The sequence below is a fragment of the Olea europaea genome, chromosome 10 (assembly GCF_002742605.1).
Source record: "Olea europaea var. sylvestris chromosome 10, O_europaea_v1, whole genome shotgun sequence".
NCBI lineage: Eukaryota > Viridiplantae > Streptophyta > Magnoliopsida > Lamiales > Oleaceae > Olea > Olea europaea.
The window spans coordinates 45,072,397-45,086,552 of NC_036246.1; the positions used below are offsets into that span (position 1 = coordinate 45,072,397).

A 14,156-nucleotide genomic window follows, 5' to 3' on the forward strand; every position below is an offset into this window, starting at 1 on the left:
TCATGTACAGGCAGCTCATATAATATACTTTACACACATATTTGGAGGCATCCAAGAATATATTACACATACACGCCTACGAAAAATGAGGGGGCAGCCAATATTTCACATTTTTACACACTCATTGGAGGCTGGAAAATGAGGATTACACGTATACGTAAGAGAGTCCCCTTGACAGTAAAACATTGGCCGTCATTATTTTATATTGATATGCACGCATAAACAGAGCAAAATAAGAAGAAAACGAAGGCTGTTGCTGTCGGTAGCTGTTCGGGGAGAAACATAGAGCCAATAGACACGCCAAGAATTGCCGGCTACCTTTATTATCTATACATATACATAGAAAATCGAAGCACTGGAGGAGATATGTATACGTGCACAAGAGAAAGTTTTTGGGCTACATACATGCACAGGAAATTAAATTTATACACCAAATTTTGAGCTAATTAATTAACATATACACATATATAAAATATAATAACGAGAAGTCTACTAAACTCTAACTAAAATCTACAACCATCAAAAATTAAATACAACATTGTAAAATCAAATCAGATGAAATACACATTAAAATTACAACAGTAAACAATAAAAAAAAAAAAAGAAAAAAAAATATGTATCTATATAAAGTTATCTTATTGAAGGCAACTAAGGAAGACGTAAGCAATTAGGGGATGAACGGGAAGGTTAAAGGTGTGGCAACTCTTCACAGCGGCTCTTCACTTCCAATTAAATCAGTAAATTGTAGCCTTTTATTTCTGGGCTTCTAAGTTGAGAAGGAGGATTTCACATTTAAATGAAAATTGAATGAAGAACGGGCATAGAGTTTTATGTTTTCACTTGACCCATTTTTCAATTCTAATAAACCGGCAGACTTATTTAATGTGATTGACATTTGTACTTTTTGAAACAAGTAGCATAGGTTATATGTCCTAATTTTATTGGCAACACAATTTTTAATGATGGGACACAATTTGAATACAACTTTGAAATTAAAAATTTCAGGCAGGGATATTCTTGTCCAAATAATTGGAAAATAGACATTGGGAAAACTTTGGACATTTTTGCAAATGCCCACATAAAAATGGACATTTCAGGCAATTTTCTCAAAAAATAATAATAATTTTTCCCTAAGACTGTAAAAATTCAGCACCCTTTGTTTTCATGGGTTAAATGAGTCGAGTCGAGCGGACTCTTACTGTTGAGATGGGTTCAACCCACATTTACTCACAATTACCACCCACAGTTAATCTAAACGCGATTCTGGTCAAGTATGTCTATCCTTGGTGGGCTGGGCTTTCACAAGTTATGGAATTGACTTTGGACTACGGCAGGGTTTTTTCTTTACCAAATTGATAAGCCTCCGTTTATTTTAAATAAGATTTTGAAATCTCCCTTGAAGTTTATTTTTGATAACATATTTCCCCTGACAGTTAAAATAAATATTCTCCATTTTACCCCTCAAAACCATTGTCTCTTTGTGAAATTAATGAAAATATTTATGTAGAATAAATTGATCATGCTAGTGTAATGATTTGGAAACTTATATTTTTGTTGTATGCCAAATGGTTCAACGTATTCTAATGTTATTGATCCACTTGCATTTCTCTATAATCTTTGTCATTACTCATTATCACGTCTTATCTTCTTTATTTAAAAATAATAATAATAATTTGAATAGGATAAGGGCTCATTTCGCTTGACTTTTGAGAAGTCAAAATGAGTTTTTAAAAGAGTAATATTATCTAGTCACACTGGGATTACAATTCTACTCTATGTGGCTCTAATGTGGTATTAAATGACTTATTTAATTTTATATTTCATTTAACTTATCATTTAGCACTACCTAAATTAGGGTTACAGTTACAGTGATGCTATATGACACTACTCTTTTCAAAATTCAAAAGTTATTCTCTTAATTTATCCGAAATAGGTCTCCTTCCACGTGAGGGGAATGGACACGATATAAAAGCACTTCTTTTAGTTAGAAGAACTTTTAGAGAATTGAACTAATGTAGCTTCCTCTAAAAGGTTTTTTGATAGTAAAAGTTTTTTTAGAAATTAATTTTCAAATACTAATTAAATTAGATTTTTAAAGAAACTTTTTCTACAAAAGGGAAAAATAAAAATATCTGGAAAAGGGACCCCAAGGCCCAAGCTACTAACTTTTATTGTCACATACAACAAATATTACAAGTACGGTAGGACAACAACTCGATGCAAGTAGGACTATTAGCTCAATTTCCCGGTGCTTAAAGGTAGCTTAAACTAAGAGCCTGTTTGGGAGTGATTTTGAAAATTGATTTTTTGATCGTTAGAAGAGAAGTGGGGTCCACTTCCGAGAAAAGAAGTTAAATATTACAATTGAAATAGTGAAATAACGATCGAAAAATCAATTTTTTGGGAGAAAAATCACTTCCAAACTGGCTCTAAAATATACTTTTTAAAAAGCACTTATAATCCTTCAGTGAAAGCCACTCCGGTGGAACTCAGCCACTCTCCGCCTTGTATCATCTCTTTCACAGTAAATTTCATTGCTTCAGAAGGGTCAGTAATCACATGATACCCCGGCCAATTCACTCTCTTGCTAGTCCCTGCACCTGCTCCTCCATTAATATACTCCCCATAATACAAAGTTTTCAAAGCAAAATCTCCATTCCATTCAGCCCAACCTGTCGGATCAATATGATCTGCAATGTTCGATTGCATCAAGACAGTTCTCGAGTACTCCTTCCACGGACGACCAAGATACGTCGGGAAAGAACTTTTCACTGGCTCTAGATCTGCACTTGGTATGATTTCACAATTCTGGATTGATGTCCCAGTGTTCTGATTCGGGTCGATCCGGCCCTGGGCAGTTACCATGTTCTTTTGGCTTTTCATGGGTTTACGAGCCACGAGTTTGCAGTTTTGGAAAACTACTGCTGCATTGCCAAAGATGAAATCTACTGTTCCTGTGATGTAGGAATCTCTGTAGAATTGTCTTAGAGAATGTGCGTATAGTGTGTCTTGGTAGGCGTCAATTTTGCATCGATTTATGACGGATTGATCTGCGCCGACGCGAAGCGCCACGGCCTGATGCTTTTCTGGTCCGGCTGTGTTTTTGATGCAGATGTCTTGTAAAATGAATCCCTCACCGACGGCGGCTGTACAAGTTGCATTGACTGGTGGTTAATTCAAGACAAAATTACAAAATTCTGAATTGAAAGGTAAATTATGTATTTGACACAAGCGATCTATAATATTGTCCTTATCGAGATCTATATAAACATTCATTTGCAATACTGTTGGATACTAGCAATGTCCAATAATGTCATGTGGACAGTATTATCGGCGATGAAAGTTGAAAGAGGTTTTTGGGTAATATGACACAAATTAACAGGGTTGGCGGTTATCGATAAGTTCTCCATAATCGGCGGCGATTAACGATCGAAACACCATCAATGATTGTTGACAATGTCATAACAATATTGTCGTTGATAATCATTGACAGATGTTCATTGGTAGCTATTGAAATTAACGTCGTCAGTGATCACCAACGAAATCTTCATCAATGATTCTTTAATCTACTCAATTTTTTACTATCACTATTCTCAAACTTTTTAACCAATTTTATCGAAGGTACTCACCAAGAGTGGCAGATTTGAAGGTTGTGGAACCATTAACAACATTAAGGCTACCAGTAATAATGGTAGTTTCCATTCCATCACCAACAATCATCAGCTTCTTTTTCTTCTTTCCCACTTCTACATTCTCCTCATATGTTCCCTTCTTAACATATATCACATACCTCTTCTTGCTCTTGTCCGGGATTGCGGCAACAGCGTCCGCCACCTTCGTGTAGTTCCCCGTACCGTCTTTAGCCACAATTAGATCAGCCTTAATATCCTTGGCTGAACTCTGCAACAGTTTCCTATCTCCCGGTGTAATCCATGATGGCAGCAGCCCTCGGGACAACATTTCCCCGTCGGATTCGAACACTGATATTGCCAAAGCTGCTCTGGCTCTGGATATCAAATCTTCAAGAATTGCTCCAATCGACGTTTTGCCTGAAGCTTTAAGACCATCTAGACAGGTGACATGATTGGTAAGAACCCCACTAAGCCATGTTTGTGCATTGGAACGCGATAGTCTTGTTCGATTCTCCAAAGCCACCATAGAATCTTTCACTTGATCAATTGACAGATCCATCAGCTCCAAGCAATCAGCTAGAGCCCTCTGCTCATGTTCATCATTGATCTGATTCCTAAGTTTTCTACTAACTGCAACTGCATTATCCATATGATGAGCATACTTCATCAAGAATTGTTGCAGTATATCGTTGCTCTCAATTGGTTTTTCTCCTTTTTCTCTGTTGGAGACTACTTCATGTACAAGATTTTCACATTTCTCGGGATCAAAGGCTGTCCTGCACATGTGTGAAAGATCATTTTGGCTTGTTTTAATCAAATTTGGGACAAGAAAAACAGCTGAAAAAATTACAACAAATGTTGCAATAACAGAGTAGATGAGGATTTTGCAGCCAACTGAGGTTTTCTTTGGAGTGTAAAGGAGAGGTTGGTTTGTAGAAGAAGCCATTTTTCTATATTCTTTCTTCTTTGCACCACATCTTAAAGCATATTTTATAGAGAAAATTGTGAATATTTGAGTAAAACGCGCAATGATTTACTCAGCCACTTTGGCAATGTGCCATTGTCGGTCCCCCATATATAATCAGAAAAAGATATTTTGTACTGACGAACATTTATTCATACTTAATAGGAAAAAGAAAATAATGGATTTTTTTTCTTTTTCTTTTTCTTTTTTTTTTTAAATAAATGCCCCATTTTAAAAGGTTGAACCCCAACCTTAAGGGTCTCCCACGACCTCTGCCCTAGAGTATCGTGAGGTAGGTAAATTGCAGGTTATGCTTCCAAGGGTATAGGGTGGAAGGCTGCTTGTACACTTACACTTACCCAAGAGCCAAATCCATATTTCAAGATTCGAATCCTTGACGAAACAACCTCAAGTAAAGTTGGATTTCTCCACCCTCCCCTTTTACCACTTGGAGATGTGTCCTGGGGCAATAAATACCCCATTTTCATTGATATATTGGGGGCGTATTGCATCAGGTCATCTCAAGAACGAGACTCAACAGTAGTAATATACGTGCAGTATAATATTTCTAATATGTTGGATTGCTTAGTATAATATTACACAAAATAAGTAATTTAAAATTATATGCGAGTAATTCCAATGGTGGGGTACGTGTAAATTAATAAAATATTTACTCGGAATAAATTACAAAATGCGCAGAGCAAAAGGATCAGATGGTGCTTGTGCAATAATTTTGACCCTATAAATGTGATAGGTAAAGGGTATACAAAAGTGCTAAAGTGATAATGTTAGGATAATATAAAATTCAAAAAAGTAGGTGGAAATTTAGGAAAAGCTTTTTGAATTTCAGCCACACACTTTCGATTTGAAATTTTGCAGGTGAATTCACATGGACATCGTTTTCAATGTATTAAAATTAAACAAACTAATTAATAAAGATTGAACTTTTGATACGATGCTACAAAAGATTTGTGAATCGGTGCTAATAGTGAGTTCGGTCATTTGGGAGGGAGGTCGATTCCAGGGACGTTCATGAGAATTTAAAGTCCTAGGCGTTTAAATATTATGGAGCCCGCAGTACAAAATTTATTTTACAAGTCTAATGAGAGAACTGGAGCGTAAATTCTCTCAAATAATACCCATAAATTATTTCAAATTACCATTAGCCGAAAAGGTAACCCAAATAGAAGATTCCATAAACCTTCACCCAATGGCCACCACTAGTTTACGTGTTACAATATCAATAAGGGCCTCCAATAATAAAGATGCATTTCAGTTTTAACAAAATACGCCTTCTCCAATTTTGGTAGCACACAACACATGCATGGACTTCTCAACAACGATTATGAGGAAGGGTTTCCATTTATTTGAAATGTATATATATTGTGCTCATTAATTTCATAAAGCAACTGTGCTCCAATATTATGAAATAAGACATTGGGATGAAATCAATAACAGGATTTACATCAAGAATGTTTAATCATAAAAAATATTATTTAACATGATTAGCATAAAAACTATCATTTATGAGGCAGTAATCCGAAATAATACCGTAAAAGAATTGGCTGAATTGTCAATTGTGATAGAGTAAAAGTGAATCACAGAATTAGTAATCTATACTCTCAATGAAATGGAAACAGGAAACTATCATAAGCAATATGTCCAAATAAATAATCCCATTATAAATCCCTAAAAAAAATTGAATTTACTCTCCTTTAAAATCAATAAAATCACAATTCATATAATGGATGGAGAAAGGCCCAACCTGCGGATTTAGCACTTGAGGATTTCGCCCAACCTGAAGATTAATTCTGCCTCTTGGATGACTAGATTGGAGTGTCATCTACGGAGAAGACGATTGTCGATTGGAATGGATGGACTCATGGAGAAAGGCGGTCCGTTCATTTTACTCTTTTATGTGCAAATTTTTATTTTTATTATTATTATTATTTTTTTAATAGTTGGCAGTTTTGAGGTTTTTTAGAGGCCCCCTAAAATATGAGGCCCAAGGCACTGGCCTCACTTGCCTTGAGCTAGGGCCGACTCTGATCGATTCTGTTTTGACAATCAAATTTGTTACTACTCGTGCTATAAAGTTTTTGAGAGAATTTTATCACTTGGAATAACCATGGGTGCCTTCTTATCGCACCTTCTCAAATTTAGTGGTGATCATATGTTCTCTTTTGTGAGGTTGACTCGAACAAGTTTATGACGTCTCAAAAGTCATCGACAAAATCAGGTCATATTTGATGGTCTCGAGTTCCAGCTCACCCAGATAAGGCATTAACCCAATGTCATGACCTCGTTTAACTGCACTTTTGACATCGTTCTCCCACCTTTTTGTTCGTCTTTTGTTATACACCCCCAAACAATTGGTTCGAATCTCCTTAAAATCCAAAGAAATAAACTAATTGTACAATGATTGTGTCCAATTAATTTGACAAATGCATGTGAATTGGAACATGAATATCATTTTTATGGACCTCATTTAGTTCATCAATCATACATTAGTACTTAAATATCACTACTATACAAAGACACAAGCATTAACAGAAAACCATACCAATCACGTTTAGCCAAAGAACTGTTTATATAGCAAACAATAACATGTACCATGCACTCGTGCTTGTATGACAGATGTCTCAGCAAGAAGATAGTGGAAAATAGTACGAGGGTGATCGAGCCATCTTACATAACGCACAACCATCCCATTTATAGCAATGGGATTTACAAGAAGCACTAGTACAGACCAATGTTAACGTTTGAAGATAATCCACACGGTTCATAATAGCTTGCACTGCATAAAATTTGAACTGACAGGCTCGTGTACTTCCATATTGTGACAATCATATGATATATTGCATATTCCTAGAAAATATACAAACACTAGGTAAATCAACCAGCCAACAGCATCTTCATGGGAAACCCACATATCATATGAACAACAGATTACTAGATTGCACTAAACTAATTGGAGAAAAAAGGCACTGAACCAACCAACCCCATCTTCGATTTTTCATTGAAAACCCACATATCATATGAACAACAGATTGCACTAAACTTATTGGAGAAAACACGCACTGACCAAATTGTCATTATTTAGCATAGCCATTAACACAGACAAACATCCTATTAAGATAACACGACAGTACTAGAACAAAGATATACTGGAAATGAAGTGTGTATAGATCACACAAGCACGAGAATACAGCAATGCTATTTCAAAATAAGTTTGCATAATATGTTCTGCACTGAAACGATTTGATGTCCACTGAGCAGAAACAGATGACACGGCTCAAAAACCATGAATTTTGATATGCTCCTTTTTCACGATCCCAGCCTGAACAAGAAAGGATGAGACATTCTTCCGCTGATCGCCTTGAAGTTGAATAACCTGGCCTAGTTCGGGGTCCTGAACAACAGTACCATTGCAGCAAAACTCTTTCTTAAGGTCCTTGAGTATTTTATTATAGCTGAATTCCTTCTTCAAACCCTGCACAGTAGTCAGGCTTTTCCTACCATTTCGCTGCTGTACACGTATGTGAACATAGTCTTTTGACCCGGCATCAGAATTCTCAGCATTTGCATCAGCAAAAGGATCTTCATCACATAAAAAACAAAATTAGCCAATTGCAAGCAAGAAGTTAGGACTTCCCTACCAGACTCCAGAAATCTAGGAAGGCCAATGGCCCAATAGGAAGTAGGAACAGTCTCGTGTGAATGTCACACAGCTTATTTCTTCATTCAGTTGTATACTTATCACAACTTCTATCTACTTTTATCTTTTCATCATGTCAACATGCAAATGTTCTTTATACATTAAAAAGGAAGGATTAAAAATGAGAAGACCAAATAACTATTTAAGGAAACAATGGAAATAACAACAGCACACCAAAAGCATTAGTAGTCTGGATATCACAAAGAAAATATTTCTGATAAAAACAAAGCAGCATACCAAATGCAGTTGGAGTTTGGATGTCAAAATCAGACATGAAACTTGGCTGACGTAACAAACACTGCGTATCCCTTGCACTAGTTGTAAATGCTCAGACCTGCAAGTGGAGAACACATGCTAAACTATCATTATATAAAGGTCAACTCCAGATAGTCCAAAGATTCTTCGAAAAAAAGAAAAAAAGAAAAAAAAAACCCCCAAAAGGGGAACAAATGATCAACTGTGATTCAGTATATCTGATTTTCAAAAGTTACCTAATTACATGCTCCTTAAGAAAATGGACCCGAAATTAAAGGCAGAAAATTCCAGCAAGTCCCTTACTGGCTACCATCAAAATCACTAAACAACTGCAGTAAATCTCACTTCCAGAACTTATTTGAAAACAAAAAATTAAGGTGGGTCACAATAAACTCATTTCTACATAGATTGGCATTCACAATAAATGCAGACCTTAATGGAGGTGCAACTGCTGTCCAACAAAGGAACGTCACAAATTTTACTGGCATGCACAAATTATACCCACCCCACCACTCAACAACCAAACTAATTGTATCATCCAGCGCCATCCACTAACTTTTGACATTCTAATTGATAGTGCACATATAAAGCAAATAAGTCAATATTTCGTAACTAATGCTGAAAGAGGCACTGGTTCTTCAATTTATAATCATAAAATAGGAAAAGATATCGCTTATCCAAGTCATGATTTAAAAAATAGCAAAATTATCAGTACAATTTATCATGAAATTCCATAAATATGTATCAAACTGGTCTTCCCTTATTATTCAGTTTTAACAATAAGCTAAATTTTAAGAAAAAAATGATAACCCCAAGCTATACCATAGAGTTTATTACCAAAGGACTAACACTTCCATCATCTAAAAGGACTAAAAAGATGGAAAGCAAAACACACCTTGATGAGGAAAGCATAATCAAAACAAAGTTCAGTTCTTCAGAGTATGAATAATGATTCAATCCGCAAAAAACACAAATCAAATTTATCGAACTAATCCCAAGGAATAAATCAAAGATTAAGACTTTTATCACCTAAAAGATTGAAAAATTCCCAAAACACTTCACGATCGATGCGAACCAATCAAAACAGAAAAGCACAAAGAACATAAATTTCAATTCTTTTTATAGCATGCAGAGCTATTTTATCCAAAAAAAATTCAAAAAGGGAAAATTAATACCATCAGATAAACCATCGTTCAACTCGAATCGAACCGAATCGGATCTGAAAGGATCGTGCATTTAAATAGAAAAACTGGGTTCGAGCACTTACTTGATCCAAAGACTAGGGTTTGGCAAGAAATTGAATTCTGCAACTAAAGAACTGAACCCCAACGTGTGAGCCCGAGCAGGGATTGACAGACGTCAGTGCTTGGGTAGAAAAGAAAAAAACCTGCGCGTTCAAATCGAGTTTATATAAGGATGCTAGATTAGGGTTTTCGTGATTTGGGTTGTCGGTAACTTGGGGGTGTACGTGGCGATTTTCCAGAGCAGGTGCAAGTGTGATTTTTAAAGTAGGGGAGTACCAATACTTTGCTTGATTATTTACTCAAAACGTTCCCATCGTTTGTACTTATTGTTCAATTTGTTCTATCGTTTTCTACTTGATATTTGCACCCTTCATTTAACCTTTTCTTGTATGTAAAGTTGGTCATTTCGGTGTTATTCCATTAATTTCTTCCGTCAAATATGATGAATTAGTACAAAATGTTCCTATTGTTTGCATTCATTGTACAAATCGTTCCTATGGTTTCAATTTTGATCTTTGAACTCTCAAATCAACCTTTATTTGCACAAAAATTATCATCTTTCTTCTCCATCAAAGCATTGTAAAATAAATAATTGACTATCATCTTTAAATAAACAAATAGAAAGGAAAAACAGAATATAAAAAAAATTGCAATTAGAGCCTCAAGTTTTTTAAAAGTACAAAGTAGTCACTTATAATATGGGGCAATTACATCTAATGATGACCGATTAAGACATTTTTGACGTGCCAGCTAACAATATTCTAATATAGTTACAAGATATTCATTTTTTTTTGGGTCTATAACCGTGGGTGTTCGTACCAACCTGTGCACGCCTTGACTTATTCCTCGAGGCTCTGAAGTTAATGGCAAGATAAACCTCTAGTGATCCTGGAGGGACTCGAACTGATGATTATTGAAGAGCAAATTCAGACTTAACCACTGAACTAATCCCTCAGGGGTTAATGACACGATATACTTATTTATATTCCACGTGGTTTTTAACTTAATTTCAAACAATAAAAATAGTTCCATTGGCGAAGTGGAAGACAGACTCGGATAAATTTACCCCACACTACAAAATGCAATCAGTTCGATTGGGGTAATGCAGAATACGTATGTGAACATGACATTTGTGCAGGAGTGTAGTTCCCTTTGAAGGAGTCTAATTTTTTGATAATCAAACCCCTGTGAATCAGTTACGAGTCCAAGTCCTTTTCTTCTTCCCTCTCAAATCTAAATCACAGAGAACTTGAAATAAATTCTTCCATTGGAAAGATACTTACTCGCCTATAAATTTTTCTAATGACCTAGACTGGATAGATTACTTCAAAAAACATATAGCCACCATCATTCAGAGAAATGTGCGTGGTGTTTCCTGAAACATTCCGGTCTAGATATTACCTGCGGCACCCATCGATGCACTTTGTTTACAGACAATTCTGTGAATTGCCAAGTTTGTGACACAGAAAATATCAAGATAGATTTGAACAAATAAGATGGATAATTTTTAAATCCAGACTCCAAACATCATAGCTGAAGAAATATCAAAAACAGATCAACAGGATAGTCAAACACAAACATCATTTTACAAACAAAATGAACAACTTTAAAACATAAATTAACCTAAACACGAAACACAGAAACAACGAAAGAAGTTTCAAAACAAACACAGCATAAGCACTGAAATTTTCAAATCCAAGAGGTCAAATAAAATGGATTTAGATACTATTACAAAGGCAGCAAAATGCTCACACTAGATGAACACCAATATAACCATTTTGATGATCGCTCCAAAAGTTTAAAACCTCAAAACATAATTAGTGTCCGTTCGTCACCCTTTAAAATGTTAAATTATTTGTTATATATAGTATCATTCTCCATCACATTCATACAATATAATATTCTATACTCCGAACAAATAAAATTTCTCTACTTCTTTAACCGGACGACGTTTAAAAAAAAAACTACTTAAAACTCTCTAATTTTCCAAATAGGTCACAAGCAAGGGCTTAAAACCAAGACCTTCACAAGAAAACAAAGGCAAACTGCAAATACTGTCACACAGCTTACCAGCAATGAAATTGCAGAAAAAATAAACAAGAATATTTATCAGCAAGTCCTTAGTTATGTTACTACTAACTAAAACATTTCAATAAATACATAATAAGAAATACATAAAAGGCTTCACTTTATTCATGAATTGGATTTCCCATCAACCTTAAATTGTAGAGAGACTAAGCAAAGCGATATTTCAAACCAAAGAGAAAATAAACCATTCAAAAATGGCTACTTGAAACCAAACACAGGTCCACAGAGAAAACGATCGAACACAAAAGAAAGAAACATCACAATCAACGGACAGACACCATCATAGAACGACCAAAAGAACAGCAACTTCACAGGCCACCACGGAGTCGGAGGACAAGGTGAAGGGTAGACTCCTTTTGGATGTTGTAGTCAGCAAGAGTCCTCCCATCCTCCAGCTGCTTTCCAGCAAAGATCAACCTCTGCTGGTCAGGAGGGATACCTTCCTTGTCCTGAATTTTTGCTTTCACGTTGTCAATTGTATCTGAGCTTTCCACCTCCAAAGTGATGGTTTTCCCGGTCAGCGTCTTAACAAAAATCTGCATGCCTCCCCTCAACCTCAGCACCAAGTGCAGAGTTGACTCCTTTTGAATATTATAATCTGCCAATGTTCGGCCGTCCTCAAGCTGTTTACCAGCGAAGATCAGCCTCTGTTGGTCTGGGGGGATGCCCTCCTTATCCTGGATCTTGGCCTTGACGTTATCAATGGTGTCGGAGCTTTCCACCTCAAGCGTAATGGTTTTCCCGGTCAGGGTCTTGACGAAAATCTGCATTCCACCCCTCAACCTGAGCACCAAGTGGAGAGTGCTCTCCTTCTGGATGTTGTAATCGGCAAGGGTGCGGCCATCCTCGAGCTGCTTACCAGCGAAGATGAGTCTCTGTTGGTCTGGTGGAATGCCCTCCTTATCTTGGATCTTGGCCTTGACATTATCAATGGTGTCGGAACTCTCCACCTCAAGGGTAATGGTTTTCCCGGTAAGGGTCTTGACGAAAATCTGCATTCCACCCCTCAGCCTGAGGACCAAGTGGAGAGTGCTCTCCTTCTGGATGTTGTAATCGGCTAGGGTACGGCCATCCTCAAGCTGCTTACCAGCGAAGATGAGCCTCTGCTGATCTGGAGGGATCCCTTCCTTATCCTGAATCTTAGCCTTTACATTATCGATGGTGTCGGAGCTTTCCACCTCGAGGGTGATGGTCTTGCCAGTCAGGGTTTTAACGAAGATCTGCATCTGCAGGATTGAACAAAATAAATTTAGAAACAAGTCATTTCGTTCATCACTCATCAGAGACGAAATAAATTCAATTAACCAAAAAACTACGGTTATATAACCCATTCAAAACCTAGTTATTCTCATAAATATATCCATAAACAATTAACAAAATACAGAAAGAATAAACAAATTTCTAGAGAAATTATTCAATGAATTAGCAAACATAATAAAATTCGTCAAAAGATATATACTGAAAACCTATCATAAAAACAGATGTGCAGGATCCGCACAAAAATAATCACAGATCGGGAAAAAATTTGCAAAATCTAAAAATCAAAGGCAAAGTAGATGGATAATCTTCAGATCGGCAGGGTCATTCCGGAAAATCGATTTTTACAATCAATTAATGCTTAATAAAAAAAATCAAATCCAACAATCAAATGTAAATTTTGCCCCCATAAAATATAGATCTGCAGTATCCTTTCAAAAATTGATTACTTTACAATCGCAGATCCAAAAAATCAAAATCAACAAATCAAACTATTGAAAGACTGAGATCTATAGCCTATCAGACAAAATCAACTTTGACAAATATTAAACAAAGTACCTTGAATGAGAGATTGAATGAGAGAAAGAGATTCGAATAAAACTTTGACGAGAATCGATGAAACGAATTAGAGATGTTTTTCTCAATTATGAATGAGAAGGGGGGATGAGATGCGTGCTTATAAAGATGAAATGGCCGACCTACTGCGAAACCGCCTTTACCACTTGGCCAATGAAATAAAAGACACGTGTCATAGATGAGCTGTACCGCAATAACCTTCACAACAACTGCACCTAAAATTTTTTCTCTGTGTGGCGGATATTATTAGGAACCTTGTAGACTAAAATACACACGCTTTTCAGCAAGTGAACAACACTTTTTAGAGTGCGTTTCTGTTTGCTTGAGATAATTGTCACTCCATGGTACCCACTTCTGACGCAATGGGTGACGTTGTCAAATTCCGGGTTGGATTGTTTGCTGTGTTGGCTTGACCAAAATCT

The 14,156-nt window shown here is 36.2% G+C and overlaps 3 protein-coding genes across 4 annotated transcripts; all 3 read right to left on the bottom strand.

Annotated features, from left to right (window-relative positions):
- Positions 1–2,129: 2,129 nt before the first annotated feature.
- LOC111402506 (pectinesterase 2.1-like) lies at positions 2,130–4,662 on the bottom strand. Its single transcript, XM_023030871.1, has 2 exons — positions 3,630–4,662; positions 2,130–3,146 (listed from the first exon to the last, which is right to left on the bottom strand). The coding sequence occupies exons 1-2, from the start codon at positions 4,576–4,578 to the stop codon at positions 2,455–2,457; spliced, it is 1,641 nt and encodes a 546-aa protein (XP_022886639.1). The 5' UTR covers positions 4,579–4,662; the 3' UTR covers positions 2,130–2,454.
- A 2,922-nt stretch (positions 4,663–7,584) lies between these two features.
- Positions 7,585–10,049, bottom strand: LOC111402508 (protein translation factor SUI1 homolog). 2 transcript variants are annotated; one of them, XM_023030873.1, is made up of 3 exons: positions 9,837–10,049; positions 8,552–8,648; positions 7,585–8,196 (listed from the first exon to the last, which is right to left on the bottom strand). In XM_023030873.1, exons 2-3 carry the CDS (start codon positions 8,586–8,588, stop codon positions 7,892–7,894), a joined length of 342 nt encoding a protein of 113 aa, XP_022886641.1. In that variant the 5' UTR covers positions 8,589–8,648; positions 9,837–10,049; the 3' UTR covers positions 7,585–7,891. The 2 variants fall into 2 exon arrangements, with proteins under 2 accessions (XP_022886641.1, XP_022886642.1); XM_023030874.1 differs by having other exon boundaries at positions 8,552–8,668; positions 9,837–10,022.
- Positions 10,050–11,977: 1,928 nt separating this feature from the next.
- Positions 11,978–13,881, bottom strand: LOC111402507 (polyubiquitin). Its single transcript, XM_023030872.1, has 2 exons — positions 13,717–13,881; positions 11,978–13,127 (listed from the first exon to the last, which is right to left on the bottom strand). Exon 2 carries the CDS (start codon positions 13,125–13,127, stop codon positions 12,210–12,212), a length of 918 nt encoding a protein of 305 aa, XP_022886640.1. The 5' UTR covers positions 13,717–13,881; the 3' UTR covers positions 11,978–12,209.
- Positions 13,882–14,156: the final 275 nt, after the last annotated feature.

Excerpts from the sequence above, each read along its gene's own strand:
- LOC111402506 (XM_023030871.1), bottom strand. The coding sequence starts at position 4,578 with ATGGCTTCTTCTACAAACCAACCTCTCCTTTACACTCCAAAGAAAACC. Across the intron at positions 3,147-3,629 it reads CTTCAAATCTGCCACTCTTG|CCGCCGTCGGTGAGGGATTC; the intron begins GTGAGTACCTTC and ends CAACTTGTACAG.
- LOC111402508 (XM_023030873.1), bottom strand. The coding sequence starts at position 8,588 with ATGTCTGATTTTGACATCCAAACTCCAACTGCATTTG. Across the intron at positions 8,197-8,551 it reads CCAAACTCCAACTGCATTTG|ATCCTTTTGCTGATGCAAAT; the intron begins GTATGCTGCTTT and ends TATGTGATGAAG.
- LOC111402507 (XM_023030872.1), bottom strand. The coding sequence starts at position 13,127 with ATGCAGATCTTCGTTAAAACCCTGACTGGCAAGACCATCACCCTCGAG.